The sequence below is a fragment of the Gossypium hirsutum genome, chromosome D12 (genome assembly GCF_007990345.1).
Source record: "Gossypium hirsutum isolate 1008001.06 chromosome D12, Gossypium_hirsutum_v2.1, whole genome shotgun sequence".
Lineage (NCBI taxonomy): Eukaryota > Viridiplantae > Streptophyta > Magnoliopsida > Malvales > Malvaceae > Gossypium > Gossypium hirsutum.
In genome coordinates, this window is record NC_053448.1 from 57357692 (window position 1) to 57376720 (window position 19029).

General features: G+C 30.9%; 2 protein-coding genes across 2 annotated transcripts; both read left to right on the forward strand.

The window, feature by feature from the left end:
* Positions 1 to 1169: 1169 nt before the first annotated feature.
* On the forward strand, positions 1170 to 6879 carry LOC107946925 (E3 ubiquitin-protein ligase HOS1). Its single transcript, XM_016881429.2, has 10 exons — positions 1170 to 1417; positions 1765 to 2158; positions 2295 to 2429; positions 2527 to 2702; positions 3059 to 3457; positions 3570 to 3728; positions 4409 to 4906; positions 5247 to 5393; positions 5554 to 6266; positions 6412 to 6879. The coding sequence occupies exons 1-10, from the start codon at positions 1295 to 1297 to the stop codon at positions 6569 to 6571; spliced, it is 2904 nt and encodes a 967-aa protein (XP_016736918.1). The 5' UTR covers positions 1170 to 1294; the 3' UTR covers positions 6572 to 6879.
* A 3021-nt stretch (positions 6880 to 9900) lies between these two features.
* On the forward strand, positions 9901 to 13078 carry LOC107946923 (transcription factor KUA1). The gene is made up of 3 exons (XM_016881428.2): positions 9901 to 10378; positions 11198 to 11406; positions 12406 to 13078. Exons 1-3 carry the CDS (start codon positions 10108 to 10110, stop codon positions 12898 to 12900), a joined length of 975 nt encoding a protein of 324 aa, XP_016736917.1. The 5' UTR covers positions 9901 to 10107; the 3' UTR covers positions 12901 to 13078.
* Positions 13079 to 19029: the final 5951 nt, after the last annotated feature.

Sequence of the window (19029 nt, forward strand, 5' to 3'; positions counted from 1 at the left end):
ACTGAGAACACGTGTTAAGATTTCAATAAAAACAATAATTTTTTAAATTTAATATTTTTGGTTGTTTTTTTTTTTTGAAAGTTAATCGCTAAATATGTTTTTTTAAATCAACTATCAATTAAAATAAAAATAAAAAATAATCAAGCACAAGCTAAGTGATAAAGAGGAAATATCTAAACTTGTCGAGAGGCTTGTCCGGTACACCAAGTCTTATTTATTTCCTTTTTTTTTTCTATAATTATCTCTATTAATAACAGAAAGTAAAGCCAACAATAAAGGTAATGGAACATTAGAAAAAGAAGAGAGTGCATGAGATAATGTGACTCGAGCTAAGGTATGAGCCACCTTATTAGCATCCATTCGAATCCAAATAATAAATAAATCATTAAATTGAGATTTTAAAAAAATGGCAATTCTGAACTAGTAATCCAAACTTAAAATCATTACTTATCGTAGAGTTCAAGACATTAACAACTTGCAAATAATCAGATTCAACGACGATAGAGTCAAAATTTAATGTCGAAGCCAAGACAATGTCACTCTAATAAAAAAGATCTTCACCAAACGAGGCTCAAGCTGAATGTTAACAAAGTGAGATCGACTCTTAATAAAATGACTCTCATTGTCTCGAAGTAAAACAATAAAAGAAGTGAAATCAGCCCACAGAAATGTCGCTGCATACACATTACACTTGACCGAACCAGGTGGAGGCTATGTTTATTTGTTATTTTCAAATATTACTCACCAAAAAAAATCAATTAATAGATTTTACGATTGTCATTTGCATTAAAACTAAAATTTTGAATTTAAAAAAAAAAGGCACCATTATAGATTATCCAATTAGTGAACATAGACTAAATCTATAACTTTTCACATAATACAATATTAATGACATGGTTTTATCTAACAAACTTAACTGTTACCATTTGTTAGGAATAAAATTTTAAAATTTAAAAAGTACAGGTACTAAAATTGATCAAATTAATGTATAAGTACTAAATCTATAATTTATACAAAGTACAGGGTCTAATAGCAGAATTTGACAGGAACAAAAACTACCGAGCTTGGGCTACCTGGCCCTTCCGACTCGACCCGAAAACGCCGATTTCGCTGGCATTTTAATTTCAAATTTCGGTATATAGTAATAATAAAATAAAATTTCTATCCCTATTTTTGTTTTCTAATTTTAAATTGCAGCTCAATTAGCCCAGCCCTAAGCCCTTAAAGGCTTGAAAACACTCTGAACTTTACTCACTTTTTCCTAGGCAAATCCTTCACCAGAACTGAGAACTAAATGGAGAAACCGGAAATCAACGGTCCTCTTTTCCGTTCGAGCTCAATAAGCAATGGCGGCACCTTTAGGTCAGCAAGTCCCGTTCTTTCTCTTCAACCCAACTTCAGTAGCCAAGCCGTTCAGGTACTCTTCCCTAACTGTCTACTGCAAAAACCCTAGCGCCTTTACGTTTCTTTGGGTTTGACTTCTTAATTTTATTTTTGCTGCTTTGTATTGTTGCTGTAATAAGGAAACTAAGCTCACATTTGCTTGCATAGAATCGGGCTTTACGAACCCCTTTTTGTGTGTGCAAATACTAGGGTTTTAGGTTCAATTAAGTGGATTTATTCTTCAAAAAAAAGTTGGAAGTGAATATATAGCTGATTATGCAATGTTAGAATAAATTATAAATTTATTATATAGCTTGATAGTACTGTTTATTGGAGATTTTTAGTATGGGAAATTATATAAGTTTTTAATTTAAATTTCAGGAAGCTTTGGAACACTTGGCATCTATCGACCTTAGTGAGTTATTCAATGAGGCGAAAATTGAGTACTGTCGAGCAACTAGAGACTTAAGAAGCTGTAGTCGATATGTACAGTATGCGTTGAACTCATGTGGACATGCTTCTCTTTGTGCGGAATGTAGTCAACGCTGTGATTGTTGTCCAATTTGTAGAACCCCATTGATAAAAAGTGGTAACAGTAGATTTCGTCTTCGCCTTTTTGATGAATGCATAGATGCTGGCCTCATCTCTAGAAGATGTGATGAGAGGTTTCAAGATAAAGAAGATAGAGATAATCAACTCACTGCTGATGTTCAACGACTTTATTCGTTTTTTGATGTAGCCTTGGAGAATAACTTGGTTTCGTTGGTCTGTCATTGTATCCTTTTGCTGTTTTAATTTTTGGGCACCTTTTAGCCTTGTAGGGATTTGCTCATATTTTTATAACATATCCTGAATACAGCTGCCTTGGTTGTGCTTTAGAAAATCATGCTTCCTTTAACAGAAAACAACAGATGTTACAGATGTATGTATGGATGAAACTGCTGTTTCCAGTGATGTTGTCACTGCTTTGTTGCTGGATGAGAAGGTTGTTAAGGATTGGGTCAAGCGGACATTTAAAAACATGGCAACAGAACTTCAGCGTATATGTATCCTTGAAAATTTATGAAATGCTTTGAGAACTATGCTATTTTAGTAATTTGTATATACAATGCTTGTTGGGTGTTCCGTAACTGTTTTTATCAGATTATCTTGAGATAGAAGAGATGAAAAATCGGTTGGGTTTGCTTCTAAAATTTTCTGTACGTCTGACCAGTTTATCCAGTGTACTTGAAGTTTTGGAGTCTTCTTTCAAGGGCCGTCTTTCAGCAGAGCTTCATGACTTGCACCACCTTCAAGAGAGTATATTGAAGACAAAGCAGGTTTGATTCAGTTAAGCGAATGGTTCATCATATTTTAGCATAATTTAAGAGCAATGTGATTTTAGCAAAGTCTCAGAACCTGCAATCATGAAAAGCAGCTGAGTAAAGAGTAATAGCAGTTTGAGTTCAGAATTTGTGAGAAATTAATGGCTGCCATTTGATCATTGCTCTTATTTGAACTTCTTATGACAATGTTGCTATGTCCACCTTTTGTCTTTTAGTACTGTACATTATTGTATCATTAATATTTCATTGAAGACTCATTTTGACCTTTCACCGGGCAAAATAAACAAAATATAGAATTTTAACGTCATGCAATAATCACCATTTTCCACAATATTTGTTTTAATTTTCAGCATCTTGAGATCACAATGTGGTGTATAAGGCACCACTTCTTGGAACAAGTGAGGTCTCGTCATGCTGATTTCACATCCTGGCGTAATCATGTCCGTGAAAGGAAATCAGCTGCAATCGTGCGGGCGTGGCCTCCTCCTGATGTGTTAGATCTCTCAACCAACTCCACTGGACAGGAAGCTTCTCTTTTCATTGAGGATGCACTAGAAAATCTTGACATATACGAGAAGATAGGAGACGAGTCAGATTTTGCATTTTTGCAGAAGAATGGCGCCTTGTCCTTTCTTCAGTCTAAAATAGGTGGAATTACAGGATATTATCCTTTTGAAAGTCTTCGAGCTGCTGTGGATATCCTCTTTCTACGTGGTGGTTCTGATTTGGTGGTTGCCAAGCAAGCGATTGTATCCTTCTCTTTCTAACTTGATTTTCCTTAAAGGTTTTTCTGTTGATTGGACTTTTTTTTCTTTTTTTTTATTGGGCACACTCCTTTAGGTTTTCTTAACTGAGATGTAGTTTGTGTATTACCTGTTTGATCGGCATTGGAGTAGGCCGAAGGAAGAATGGAGGGACATTGTTGATGACTTTGCAGCCTCCTTTGGCATCAACAGGCATTCCTTACTTGAGTCATTCATTTTCTGTCTTCTGGATGACCACTCAGATGAAGCTTTACTGGTAATTTCTGTATCTGTTCTTATAAAAGTTTGTTTAGGTTTAAGTTCCCACACTTGCTGTGTGCGGATTTCAGATTAATTTTATAAATGTTTCCTAGGATGTTTGACCGTTAACTTCTCTGCCACTCACTACCTCATTAAATGGAGTAGTGTGATGATTACTATTGCTATTAAATTATGCTGTGGTTTTAGATTGGTAGGAGTGTCCAGCTTGCTTAAGAAAGTTTTGTTGAAGCATATTGCTAAACGAATTATAATTCTAACATGCATGCCTAAGTTTTGATGGAAATTGTACCTGTACACATAAGACTTGTATATTGCAAAATGTTCTTACTTGCTATGCAGTGGATTGTACTGTCCATGTTAGGTTCTATTTTCACCCAGAATAAAGGGTTGTTTCTTTTTTTAATTGTGAGTGCTAACTTCTAATATATTAATATCTGAGTGAACTAATATAGTTCCTCTTAACTCCTCTTTGCTAAACCCAAAAGAAATGTTTGGAGTTTAAAGTACCCAAATGAATTATTTACCATATCATCGTGGTCCGTTTCTTGTGTGGAACCACCATACTTGTTTAATTTCTGGATGACAGTGAAGAACTATTGTCTGCCCTTCCAGGTTTGCTACTCACTTCTAATATAATTCTGCATTTTGATTATTTTTTACAATCATATTTCTCAGGAATCTTGTCAACTTCTCCCTGAGATCTCTGGCCCAGAAACTCATCCAAAGATTGCACAAGTTCTGTTAGAAAGGCAGAATCCTAAGGCAGGGCAAATGGTGATACGCTGGTCTGGTCGTGATGGCGGATCACAGTTGGTTTCACTTAGTGAGGCTGTTACTATTGTTCGGGTGAAAGTGGAGTGTGGACTTTTGACAGAAGCATTTACATATCAGCGAATGCTCTGTGCAAAAGTCCGGGAAAAGAAGTTCAAGTATGAACTCAGTGGCGATGCATTTGATGACTTGAAAGGTCAAAGCAGGTCCTGGATGGACTGGTTAGAAGCATTGGTCACCGAATTTTGTTGTTTATGTATTAGGAGGAATATGGTTGATCGAATAATTGAGTTACCATGGAATGGTGAGGAGGAGAAATATATACACAAATGCCTGTTAGATTGTGCCAGTGATGACCCGACAACTAGTATTGGAAGTCTCCTTGTTGTATTCTATCTTCAGGTAATGTACGGAATTACGGAGGATCAATGAAAGGATATCATCTTGTCTTATGTTATTTTAACTCGATATCCAGATACCATTGCATTAAATGGTAGAACATTTAGGTTTGGGCTTATGGTTACTGTGTACGGTTGAGTACTTTGCCTATGTTTAGGCCTTAAATTGTTATTGTGATTCTCATTTTTACTGTCAGATGCTCTATAATTCTCAATTTTGGGCTGATCCAATGGGTTCTAACATCACTTTTAGGAGTATTTCCGTTCTAGGTTAAGTAGATGATTCTTTCCATGTATTAGTGTATTACCAGAGTTTATTTACTTGCTTTCTGTTACTAATCCAGCGGTATCGATATGTTGAGGCATATCAAGTCAATGTTAAACTTTGGAGCTTGGAAGAAGACTTCATTTCAACTCATTCTGGCGATGAAGAATTTCTAGAAGCTCTATCAAGAATGGAATCACATCGTCAGAGGAGAAAAAAATTGGTTGTAAGTCGGTTTAACTTCGACAGTCATTGTTGCTGCTATAAAAGAAATTAAATTCTATCTTTTCATCATTTCTTTACCGTTCTTGGTGAAGTTTGAAGGTTATTTGTAATAAGTAGATTTTATAACGTATCTACTGACTTGCTTACTCCATCTTCAATAGGATAAAGGCATAGAATTGCTTCCCGAAGTCCTACAACAACAAGTAAAGACGGGAACATTGCCTGATATAGTAGTTGCTTCTGGCCAAGAGGATGAAATGCCAACAAGATCTGGTTCTCCAAAATCAGCAAGTTTGTTGGTTCCGTCCACTTCTGATTCTGTTGTTCTACGACCAGACCATATGGTGACTCCTTTGAGACCACCCGTTTCTGAAATTCCTAGAATATTGGATGGGTATGTCAACAATTCTCGTGTTGAAGCTGGTAACCATGGATCTACATCAATACTCCAGGGGAGATTATTTGCAGATGCAGGAGTATCAAATGTTGAAATTGGCAAAAACTTCAATTTTGATAACATCTCAGGTCCCGGAATTCATCGAGTAAATCCCACATATGCTACACCATTAAAAGGTATCAATCAGAGTTCATCAAGAGAGCTTTCAAACAGACACCTACGACAAAAACAATCTGATAAAATCATTTCAGAGGGTGAGCAAAATGGGTTTGTTAGCCAAGTTCACAGTCCAAGTCCTCCTTATTCCCGAAGAGTGACGGCTAATCCTGCTTCTACACCTAGCAGTAACTTTGGATTGTTTAAAGGTGCCGCAAATAACTTAAGTTCAAATATTTCTGGTAAGAGGGGTCAATCAGATAGAGATGACGGGGGGTGGAATGTACCTCCTACTGAAGACGTAATGGATGTCTCTTGGAGGTAAAGATTTAGATTGCTACTCTCATTCTCTTACTCTTGCAATCTCCCATGTTGTTCTTTGAATGATTCTATACGTCCTTTTAGCATCAGGTGGGGGAAAGTTTTCCTATATCATTTTGTCACTTTGTTTTCTGGATATTTGCAGCCATAGGGAGAGATCTTTTGAGGACAGAAATGCACATGTGGGGCTAAGATGGAGATCTGATGAAACGAGCGATGACGAAGAACAGTGCCCCGACAGAACCATGGAAGTTGGTGCAACCCCTGTAAGGGGACATAGAAGGAGGAGATTCACGAGAAGATGAAAGAACCTCATTGGCCATGTATTTCACCATTCTGTTACCTGATTCTCGTTCTTCCCATACCTAAAGCGACCTGATCCCTATAATTTTGTTGGGGGGGGGGGGAGTATCGCTTGTGTTGCAACTGCCACCCTTTTTATTTGAGAACAAGGTACAGCTCTTCTCTTGTCTAGAAGTCATGGATATCAAAGATTCCGAGGGGCAGGTAATGAACCATACTTTGTCTTCTTGATATGAAGTTTGAGAAACGAAAGGTCTTTGATAATTTAAATGCATCAATTAATGAAGGATGAACCATAATTTTTGTATTCTTTTCAAGACTTCTTATTCCTTCCCGTATCAAGATAATTGAATGTTACTATCTAGCCAATGTTGAATGTTAGATAATTGAAACAGAACGTAGAGTTATTATATTGCAGTTGGATTTAACAAGTTGTCGACCAATTACATCCACGGTCAAAGATATATTTTTTTTTGTCTATAGTTTGAAGGTAATGAAACTCATTTAACATTGAACATGATGAATGTTAAAGGTTAAAACATTGGATTTTATTTGCATTGTAAAGTATTGGGGTTTGCTATTTGAAATAAATAGAAAATAGTTTTAACAGATAAATATGATTTAATACCTTATGATGTAAATTATCGTGTATTAAGATTGTTTATATTTATATCATTGATAGGGAAAAAGAGGTGATACTTGGCAGCTAGTAAAGTCTATAAACTTGGTATTAAAAATTAAAGATGCTGCTGTTGATTGTAAGATAAGTAAAAGTTCATCGAGTAGTATGTAGAGCTACATTATTTTTCATTTACATTTATGAGTTACATTTATGAGTTTAAGAGAAGTTAGAAGTAATTTTAGAAATTATATAGAAAAAATAGATATGATCAGAATTTATAATTAAATTATTAAAAAATAAATAAAATATAGTTATAAACAATTAAAAATCTTTAAAAAAAATAAAAAATAAAAAATAGCTATAAAGAATTAAAAATCTTAAAAGAAATCTCGGTTTTAATTTTTTCTCAAAAATGGTCTTTTCCAAAAATACTTTTAAAAAATATTCTTAAACTACACCTTAATCTGAATTTATGGGCTCAAAAAACTAAGGGAAATCGGATATGCAGAAAAAAAATAACTCTGTGTGGTTGAAATAGGATAATGACCGTACATGTGTTGAGGGTAATCACGTGGATTCATTGCATTGATGTCCTCTATTTCAACAGTTGGCAGCATTTTTACACATGCCATCAAACTTGAGACCGACAGACAAAGATATCCAACACCATTTTCTCATGCTTTTTGTTTTTATTTCTTTCCTTTGCCTGCTTTTTTTCTTTTTAATAATCTAAAGCATTATCATCTACACCAAAACTTTGGGTCAAAATTATTTTCCTCCTTTTAACTTGCTAGTTAATGTTTAATGTTTCATTTTGAATTGTGATTAAAATAAATTATTTTGTCAAAATTTCAAATCTATATTAAATTATTATGAAACCCAATAAAAACAATATTTTAGTACAATAAATATAAAAAAAGGTTAAACTAAGTAATAATCTGACCCACTAAAAAGATTGCTAGTACAATAAATATCTTTTTTTCTTCTGCTGGGTCCGTTTTTAATGGAAAAAATAATTGATAAAATGTTTGTGATTTTGGATAAAGTGGATAAAGCTTTGTATAATAATGTGGCCACAAAGAGAGAGGGATAAAACACAACCAAAAGCTGTGTAATAAATCCATTTATTTTTGGGTGACGACTTATCTTATATGCTATTCTAGGCTAGAATGTACTTTTCAATAACTTCTAGTATGGTTAATCAGGATTATGAAAACTCCAAATATATCTAACCAACCACTTTTTTTTTGAAAATTTTATTTTCTTTCTAGGAACATCTCTCGCCGTCCACGTATTCATTTAACTATGATTTATCTTCCCATCATTAATGAAGTAATATATAATTCTTCAAATTTGCAGAGCACTCGTTTTGTGATTTTTATTATTTTATTAATTAGTTAAATTGTTATTTATAATAGCATTTTTCATGTCGGATAATCAAATTTATAATTTAAAGTTATAATAATTTATATTTGGGTTTGCTTAATTGGTATTATAGACACCAGTTAAGAATTATTTACTTGTCATTTCCTTAGGTTTAGTTTGATGAGCGATGCGTTTAGTTTCAGAGAAGTTAAAAATAATAGTGGTAGAGAGATTAGTTATTGTAACGATAAAATTGAATACTGTAGCAGTGAAATTAGAAACAGCGATTCTAACACTGTTGTAGTGATGAGGTGAATAAGTAAAACGACTAAGAAGGGCATTACATTAACGCTTATAAATTTTATTTTTATAAAATTATTAAAAACATTTGAAATTATAATTTTATTTAATAAGATAATCTGTATCACAATATTTTCACAATTATTTTAATTACATGTTTTATAATAATTTAAAATTATTTCTATAGTTAACAATGCTAAATATTATTTTAGGGAATAAAAAAGCATTATACTTGAATCCATTAAAAAAGTTGATATTATAGTAATAAAGTTAAAAAGTGAAAGGGATAAAATAAAATTCACTACACTAAATTTAGGGTGGGTTTGGATGGGCGGTTGAGTGCGGTGTGTTTAGCTTATTTTTTGTCTCACGCTACAGTGTCGCTACAGTATCTAATTTCACCGCCACTGCTGTTTTTACACTAACCGCAGATAAACGCACCGCTCATGTAAACCCACCCTTAGCAATCCAAAAGAATCGTAGCGGTGCAATTGAGCTAAAAATATTGCACGATAAAAATGCATCTAAGTGTAACTTAAAATCTTTTTTTTTTTTTTGTTTCTAGTAATGCATTATTAGTCAAAATTTTAGTAAGGTTGAAATGTTGTTTTGTGTTTTAAACAATATATTTTTTCTATTATGCCTGAAAAGGAAAATGTGCCATAAAAATTAAGCCAAAATAAAAATATTGGTTAGAGAATATATTTTTATATATATTTTCAGACACCAAAACATTTGGTGTAAAGTACAAAATTGCCTAAATAATTACAAAACACTATCATATAGTTTATCAATAACTTTCTCTTTATTTCAACTATAGTATTTAATATATAAATTTATATAATATATTCGGTGTGAGAAATTCTAGAAATAAAAAGATAAAACTCATATTGAAGGCAAAGTCCCCACACCAGTGGCATGATTATATCAATCACACCAATTTGACCAAAGGAACGGCTAAAGTTCCTTGATATTCCTTACACCCGCGAAACACCGGATCATTTCATTTCCTCTATAATAAAAACATGATAATATCATCGTATGGATATTGTCTGTCTTTCCATTTTTCTCTCCTATAAATAACACAGCCGCAGTGAGGAACCGAATAACGGGGAAAAATAACCTGGTCCTTTTTTTTTTTGTTCAAAAGCGAAGCCCTAACTCGCATGCTGTTCGGATCTTAATCGTCGAAGATCCGATTCATATCTATCTCTGATCTGATCCAAAACGAAACCACCCGGCCTCTGAGAAATGACGCGTCGCTGCTCGCATTGCAGCCACAACGGGCACAACTCCAGAACCTGCCCGAATCGTGGTGTCAAGTTGTTCGGAGTTCGGTTGACTGACGGGTTGGTTCGGAAGAGTGCCAGTATGAGTAACTTATCCCAATTCGCCGGGTCCAATTCTGCCGGGCATAACGGGAATGGGTCGGGTTCGCCCGGTGAAGGTCCGGATCACGCCGATGGTTATGCTTCCGAGGATTTTGTCCCTGGATCGTCTTCGAGTCGTGATAGGAAAAAAGGTTTCATTCTTTCAAGGGTTAATTTGATTCTCTTTTCTTTTTTTGCTTATTTTACGTAATTTCATTATTTGTTTTATTGTTGAAGTTTTTATGTGGTGGGTAATTAGATTAAGGACTATGAGTGATGGTATGAGAAAGTGTTCCGACTTCCGAGTCTTTAAGTATTTGCTTTGAATATATATGTATTGCTCCGAGTACTGTGATCTTGTGGGATTTTCACATTTTTAGTTTTTACTTTCATGCTTCTAGGATTACATAGTTCAGGGAGTAAAGGTAAAATTGTTTTTTTTTGGTGAATTTGTTTTTTTTTCTTTTGATTGCGGTAAAGTGGGTTGTTGATGTATTAAGAAATGGATCGGATAACTTAAAGCCTTTAATGATGATGTAGAATGTATAAAGATATTTGAAATGGTCGACAAGGAAAGATTGTAAGCACTGGGATGGGATGCATATAATCTGAAATATTTAATCCAAAAGATTTGTTGGTTATTTATGATATGAAGTTGACGGGGTTGAATGTCCCCCCTTTCCACAGGAATGATTATCAGATTTAGTATCACTGAGTTTTGAACTTAATATAATGTTTACACACATACAAACACATATTTGTGCTTGGTGGTTGCTTATATTTTTCTATTTTTGCATGATCCTCTAAAAAAATTAATCATAGATCTGCCGCAGTTAACATTAGAAGTCTAGAATTTACAAGGTAAAGTGATGGATAGGTGACTGCTTTCCAGTTATTGATTTATCAAAGTGATAGTATAGCAACCTTGTAGTTTCTGCAGTTATTGAATTGAGTTATAATTTGTTTTGCAGGTGTTCCATGGACTGAAGAGGAGCATCGTATGTTTCTACTTGGACTGCAAAAACTTGGGAAAGGTGATTGGCGTGGAATCTCTCGCAATTATGTTATATCAAGGACTCCTACTCAAGTGGCTAGCCATGCTCAGAAATATTTCATCAGGCAGTCCAACGTTTCTAGGAGAAAAAGACGTTCCAGCCTTTTTGATATTGTAGCAGATGAAGTTAGTACCCTTCTCTCTATGAATGATACTTCAATTATCATATATAAACAACTTTGACTCCAAAAATTTTTGTTGGCCATTTGAATCTCCAGTCACTTTTGATTATTATAAGAAATTGGAGTAGGAATGATTATGAATACGATGAATATATCCTTGAGATTTCAATTTATTGCCTGTGAAGATTTTGTTTCTTTATTGTTGGAATTTATCGTTAGTGCACTTGGTTTGCCTACAAATATTGATTTTGAGAATAAATACTTGGGTGTTTTATTTTCCCACACATATCAAATGGGAGGCTGCAGTTCCTGTCTTCTGTGTTGCTCCGACTCTTCATTTTTCTTGAATTTTTGAAGTGTCTACGTGTGATATTTATGTTCCATAGATATTCAGATATGGGATTGGGTTATATGTGACCCTTCAGTGACCATCAGAAAACGTGGAAGAACTTGGAAAAGATTGGACATATCTTCTTGGGGATTCAGTCTGAGGATGAGGGTGAGGATGGTGAAGGGTCGAGAGTGGGGAGTTGTCCAGGGGCTTGATTTGGTGGTTTTGGGCCGTGCAGAACTTTGGTAAATTTGGTTAGGTGTTAGTTTGGCTGAGGATTAAACAGTGAAGGACATTGGTTGTGATGGAGGGAGATGAAGGTGAGTTAGAGTTGAAGTAGTGGTGAGGCTGATAGTTGGGGTTAGGCAATAAAGGGTTTTGTTTGTGGTAGATGAAGCTGGCATTGGTCAGGTGTGTTGGCTAGTAGACGATGGTGCAACTGAATGGGGATTTTGGTTCTGACGCTCACACCCAAGTCTAGTGAGCATAGCTTATTTTAATCTAGTTATTTTGGGGTGTGCGGTTATTCTAACTTGGTTCTTCTAACTTGGTTCTTCTAGAGATAATAGGTTTATACCAATTACTTGTTATGTCCATATTAGTATTCTTCAGTGGATTGGTTTCTGGATGCAATTTGTCTAATTGATCATTTTCCTCATCACTTTCTTGCAGTCGGGTGACACACCAATGGTATCACCGGATTTGTTCACTGCAAACCACCCACTGGATGAAACGCAGAGCACTGACCCGTTGCCTATTCCTCCTCCATTGGATGAAGACGACGAATCAATGGATTCCAACAACTCAAATGATGGGGAACCAGTTCCTCATCCAACATCGGAGATCTCCGAACCCTGTTACCCAGTAGTATATCCTGCTTACTTCCCACCATTCTATCCATTTTCATTTCCATATTGGATGGGTTACAACACAGAACCAACCAAGACCGACACGCATGAAGTGGTGAAGCCAACAGCAGTACATTCAAAGAGCCCGATCAACGTGGATGAGCTGGTGGGCATGTCGAAACTGAGCTTGGGAGAATCTATCGGTGATAATGGCCCATCCTCACTTTCATTGAAACTTGATGGTTCATCCAGACAGTCTGCATTCCATGCCAATCCGTCGTCACGTAATTCAAGTGGGAGTCCAATCCATGCAGTTTAGGCGCCCACCTTTATGTTCAACTACTACCTTAGGGTTAGCTCAGGGTCTGTGAGCAGTACAGGTTATTGTTAATAGAAGAATAATCATGTGCAGTATGTTCTCTTTTTTTTTTTGGTTTAGATATACATTTGTAGCATTTTGTCAGAAATTTATTTGAATCTTTTAACTGTTTTCGTAATGATTTGCTTTATATTTTACGCTGTATCCTCTCAGCTGCATTTCGAGAATCACATCCGGAGGCGAACTTAGGAATACAATATATAGACCCTCGTTCTTTGTACCAACCGTTCTTGCGACAGTATTGCCGTTAGCAGCATTCTTAGCGGTAGGATTTTTTAAGCACTATTCTGGACAGCATCTGTTGACATCATTATTTAGAACTTAAAAATTTGGGCACAGCTTGGGAAAGCTGTGGAAGATTAATATGATTTTTGTGTTTCTCTCACTTTTGGAATGCTTTGTGGAGGTTCGTCAGATATGTATACTTCTGCTAAAATCAAATAAACCTACTTCACTTAATCGCTCAACTATCAAAATTAATTCAGTTAAAATTTTTAATTTGATTCAAAAGCAGATATATATTAGTTCTTTTTGCAGTGCATGGTATATTTTTTAATTGATTATCTTAATTTAAAAATAATAATGCATAATACTAATTTTTTGAATAAATATTTGATTTTGCACAGTAATTTTAATTTTTTTTGAAACTATTTTTAATTATTTAAAAATATTTAATGTAATTAATTTAAAAACTGTTTTAAAATTATGTTTCTGGAATAAATTATAAAAAAATATTTTTAATATAATTTAAATGTTTATTAAAAGTGACGATGTAAAATAAAATATATATTTAAATTAATTTTATAAAAATCCTTATAGAAAAAATAAAAAATATTTATTAACATAATTAAAAATCAATTAAAATTAAAAAAATAAGGAAAATGTTTTTTTTTACTTTGTAAAATATTACCTAATTTTAAATATTAAATTTGATGATCTGTCAAGTATTGAGAGTGTGAAAATATTAAAAATTGTGAATAACAACTTTAATTATAAAAAATATGAAGGATTTAATTATATACTTTAAAAAATTATACATAATTTTAATGTGAAAATATTACAAATTTTACTTTAAGCATTGACATTCAATTTTGAAGGGAATATGTTATTAAGGGTTAATTATAAAATTTAATAATTATAAATAACCTAAATATGAAAAAATAAAAAATAAAAATCTCATTAGTCTACTTTCTTCGTTTGCTCTAAAAACTTACTATAATATGTATATATTAAATATTTTTATTTTTGAATTTATTCAAAATTACTTAATTAGTATATGATTTTTTTTTACTTAGTCGATACATGAACTTACATTTCGTCACACACATTATCTTAATTTGTGAACGACATTAATTTTTAAAGATTAACGTATAGTTTGACCTATGATTTATCCAAAAATCTTTAATTGGTACTTAAATTTATCCAAAAAATAACTAATTAATGCATGAATTTATTCAAAAAATTATATTTTTTAAATAAATTTATATTTTTTAAATTTATGTCCATCCTAAGATTAACCTTCCGTGTTGTTAGTGCAAAAGCCTAGATATCTATAAGCCGAATTTATAGAATATATCTCTATAAGCTCAATATGTATAAACCAAATGAGCTTTATATCTATGGATATGATAGGTCAAAGAAAAAAAAATATTATGGAAAATAATCTTAATGTAATGGTTATTTGTTATTGTCGTGAATATTATTTTTAATGTAACTAGCAGGTGTCCCGTGCTTCGCTCTCAATGAAATGATAAAATAAAATATATAATTATGAAATAATTATACCAATTGATACTCAATAATAGTTAGGGTTTGTCGATTAAGTTTTTATTCAATTAGTTCGAGTATTGTTATCAATGCAGGATAACGTAGATACAAGTGTGCTAAAGTATATTAGCTTCTTATTTATAGATTGATAAGTAACTAATGATAATTTTAAATATTGTGTCAAAAAGAGCAGATATAATAATGAGATGGTTAAAAGAAACATAATTAATAATTCTCATCATTCCAACTATTTATCGCTTTCACCACTAGGGACGAAGCCTTTTTTTTTTTGAGAGAGTTTAAATAAAAATTTTTAAGGGGTTAAAATATAATTTTATTATTTCATAATTTAAAAAAATAATTAAAATTTTATCATATTAAGGATTAAAATATAATTTTACCATTATATTACCTTACAATTTTTAGGCTACTGTACACTTGTTGTATGAAATATGCTTTGATTTTATTCTGCACAATCTCTCTATGACACTTTATTTTATTAGTTTGTAATATCTCTTCATCTAAACAAAATAATTCCCTATATTTTAGCCCAATTTGAATATCTCTTTTGTAGTTTGCATCAGCTGGTTTTTTTTTTTAGTTTAAATTTTTGTATTAAATAATATGATAGTTTTGTTTTTTTCCCTTATTATGAGCATATAGAATGAAAAAAATAGTAATAATATAATTAATTTAATATATATTCTATAGCTAAGTTTTTAATAAATAAATAAGTAAGATTCAGTTCTAGATCACTTCAAAATATACTGTGTGTGACCAATTAAAAATTTACACATAAACAGTAATTTTTATTTAAGTAAAAAATTTATAAATATTTGAAAATAAATCAACATGTAATTATAATCCTAAAACATAATTGAAAACCTAATTTAATTTATAAGCATAAGATACGGAAAAACCTATAAGCAGGGCAGAAAAATTTTTTTTTAAGAGAGGCCGAAATTAAATAGTAATTTTTACGATAGTAAATCGTAAAATTGTAATTTCACCATTTTAATAGTCAATATCTTTATAACTTTTAAATGACTAAATCAAATTTTATCATTTTTAAGGGGGCCAATGTATAATTTTATTTTTATTAATTTAAAATTTTAAAAATTTTAAATAAAAAATTTTTATTTTAAGAGATCGAACCCCTACCAACCCCTAATTAGACCCCTATCTATAAGAAATGACAGTCAAAATACATAAAAATGAAAATAAGCTATAAAAATTATTCCTAACGTAAGAATTGATATATATTATAGTGAAAATCGATTTTAAATAGTACAGTAATTATAGTAAATACCGATTTTAAAACACTATATTAGTTAAAATTAAACTCTGGGGTGTGCCTCTTATTTTCGGACAAATTAGAGAAGAAACAGAATTGATGTCATGACGAGGAGGAGCACGACGTCGCGACGAGGCGATATGTCACGTCACTACGTGGTGATGTGTATTCAACTTAAATCGGATTTATTCTCTTAGTTAAACTCTGTTATCTTTTCTCAATTAAATTCTGATTAATCTATAAATATTTTAGTCATATTAGCACTTTAATATTACTCTATTTAAAGAGTCTTTATAACATTGTTTAGAGGGCTGATAGAATATCTCTTAGGTGAGATTTGATAAAGAGTTTTAGTGTGGGTTTTTGAGATAGCTTTGTATTCGGGTTTTTAAGTTTTGCTCATTTAGGTTATTTTCTTCATATTGTGTTATTCATTTATTTTCTCATTAAGTGAAGTCTCTTTTACCTATGGTTTTTATTACCTTCAAATGAGTTTTCCACGTAAATATTTGTATATTTGATTTTCTCTATTTTACTTGTTCATTGCTTATGCGAGTCGATCCCCAACATAAACATTGTATATGTATTTGGTTGGGTTATCTGTAATTTAACCATAAATATAAATTTAATATATATAAATAAAATTTACCTCAACTGTAATTTCAATATATATATAAAATGTAATATATTTTTGGATTATCCGTAATTTTACTGGTAAAATTTAATATATATATATAAATATATGAATTTAATATAAATTCAATATATAATTTTACTATAAATAAACTTGGTACATTAAATAAGCTGTAATTTATATATTTTAAATTTATATTTATAAATAAGCTGTACATGAAATTATAAATTTTATTATCAAATTAACTATTTAATTATATTTAACACTCAAAACATTTTAAAATATTTTTAAATACAATATAAAAATTAAAATTAAAACTAAAACTAATTTGGTTAAAAAATGTTTAAAATAAAAATTTTGTATACATTTTTAAAACATTTTAAAATTTCAAAAATTATTTTAATTTTTTTAAAATTTTTTTTATATTTAACACTCAAAAATAAAAAAAATTTAAATACAATATTTATCAAAATTTTTATGCATTTAAAAGTTTCAAATTTTGAGATACTATTTGTTTTTTAATTTACGAATTTTCAAATTTCAAAATATTATTTATAATATTTTCTAATAAGAAATGTTTTAAACAACTAAATAAAAAAATGTCTTGTCAAAATTTAAATAAATTTAAAGAATTTTTATAACTGTAACTATTAATTTTTTTTAATTTTTATTTAAATAATAACAATGAATTTATACGGGAAGAAAAGGCTTTTTTACCCAAATAGGGTAGAAAAAAAATATTGAAATAGGATGTCAGAAAAAAATTTTATCAAAATAGGTTACTTTTTCATTGGAGCCTATTAGATAGGCGCCAATGAATAAAATAATAATAAAAAATTTTATTAAAATATAATTTTATATTTTTTAATATTTTTTTAAGAAAATACGGGTTAAAATACGGTCGGGTCGGGTCGGGTCGGGTCGGGTCGGGTGGCGCCTGTCAAGTAGGCGCCAATGAAGGAGCCTGATGGACAGGCGCCAATGGTGCCTCTGCCCCCCTGCATGCTGCTGCTGCTGCTGCCATTGAAATATCCCTTCACAAACCTTTTATTTTGGCTATAAGTAATAGCAAATGGAATGGTCCCAAGACGGTAGAGAAGAAAAAAAGAGAGAAAGGAGAAGAAGAGAAGGAGAAGGAGAAGAAGAAGAAGAGAAGAAGAAAAAAGAAAGAAAGAAAAAAGGTAATGTATTTTTTAATAAATAATTTTATTTATAATTTAAAAAGTTTATAGTTTGTGAATTTTTTAGGATATATTTTAGAAAATATTGTGAATTTTATGTTATTAATTATTAATTATAAATTATCTATATTTAGTGTTTATAGTTTAGATTAGAATTTTGTATGAATATTTTAAAGTTTTTGTATGAATATTATATTTTTTTATGAATATTGTAATGTTGTATGAATATTGTAATTATTTTATAATTAAATTTGTATTTATAGTTTTGGATTAGTAATTTTTTGTATGAATATTATAATTTTTTTGTATGAATACTGTAATATTATAGTTTTGTATGAATATTGCAATTCTTTTGTATGAATATTGTAATTTTGTAATTTTATATGAATATTATATTTTTTTGTATGAATATTGTAATATTATAATTTTGTATGAATATTACAATTTTTTTGTATGGATATTGTAATATTGTAATTTTGTATGAATATTGTAATGTGGGGATATATTGTAATATTGTAATTTTTTGTATGAATATTGTAATTATTTTATAATTAATTTGTTAGTAATTTGGGAAAAATGCACAATATTTTGTGTTTGTAATTATTTAAAATTTAATTTATTAGTAATTTAGGATTAAGCTATAAGTTGTTGTGTTTAGTTTAGTATTTGGTGAGTTTAACATATAAAGTTTATAAAAAAATTAAAAATCATTTCATTAAAATTTTAATTATAAAAAAATTAAAAATCATTTTATTAAAAGTTTGGGTTTTTGACACCAATAATATAGAAAAAAAAATACTGAAATAGGATGTCAGAAAAAAATTTTACCAAAAAATAACTGACTTTTTTAATCATATAGTTGTTGTTAACTCATTTAATTTTTATATGATGTAACTTTTATATAATTAAATTTTATTTGATTTTGTATTTATTTAACAGTAATTATTGATTTTTTGAAACAAATTAACTGAATTCATTTTTTTTATTGCAGATTTACAGGAAATGGGTTCTCTAATTATTAATAATAATCACATATCAAGTACTATTAATGAGATGGTAATAAAATTTATTTTTGATATTCATGTTATTTGTTGAATTAAATTATAATGTATTAACTATTTTGCTAATTTAATAATGTCAGGGTCCGTACCGCGCATTGAGGGGCCGTGTTAATAGTGTAGGGTTTCAGCCAG

Excerpts from the sequence above, each read along its gene's own strand:
- LOC107946925 (XM_016881429.2), top strand. The coding sequence starts at position 1,295 with ATGGAGAAACCGGAAATCAACGGTCCTCTTTTCCGTTCGAGCTCAATA. Across the intron at positions 2,430-2,526 it reads AACAGAACTTCAGCGTATAT|ATTATCTTGAGATAGAAGAG; the intron begins GTATCCTTGAAA and ends TGTTTTTATCAG. Across the intron at positions 5,394-5,553 it reads AGAGGAGAAAAAAATTGGTT|GATAAAGGCATAGAATTGCT; the intron begins GTAAGTCGGTTT and ends CATCTTCAATAG.
- LOC107946923 (XM_016881428.2), top strand. The coding sequence starts at position 10,108 with ATGACGCGTCGCTGCTCGCATTGCAGCCACAACGGGCACAACTCCAGA. Across the intron at positions 10,379-11,197 it reads GAGTCGTGATAGGAAAAAAG|GTGTTCCATGGACTGAAGAG; the intron begins GTTTCATTCTTT and ends TTTGTTTTGCAG. Across the intron at positions 11,407-12,405 it reads TTGATATTGTAGCAGATGAA|TCGGGTGACACACCAATGGT; the intron begins GTTAGTACCCTT and ends ACTTTCTTGCAG.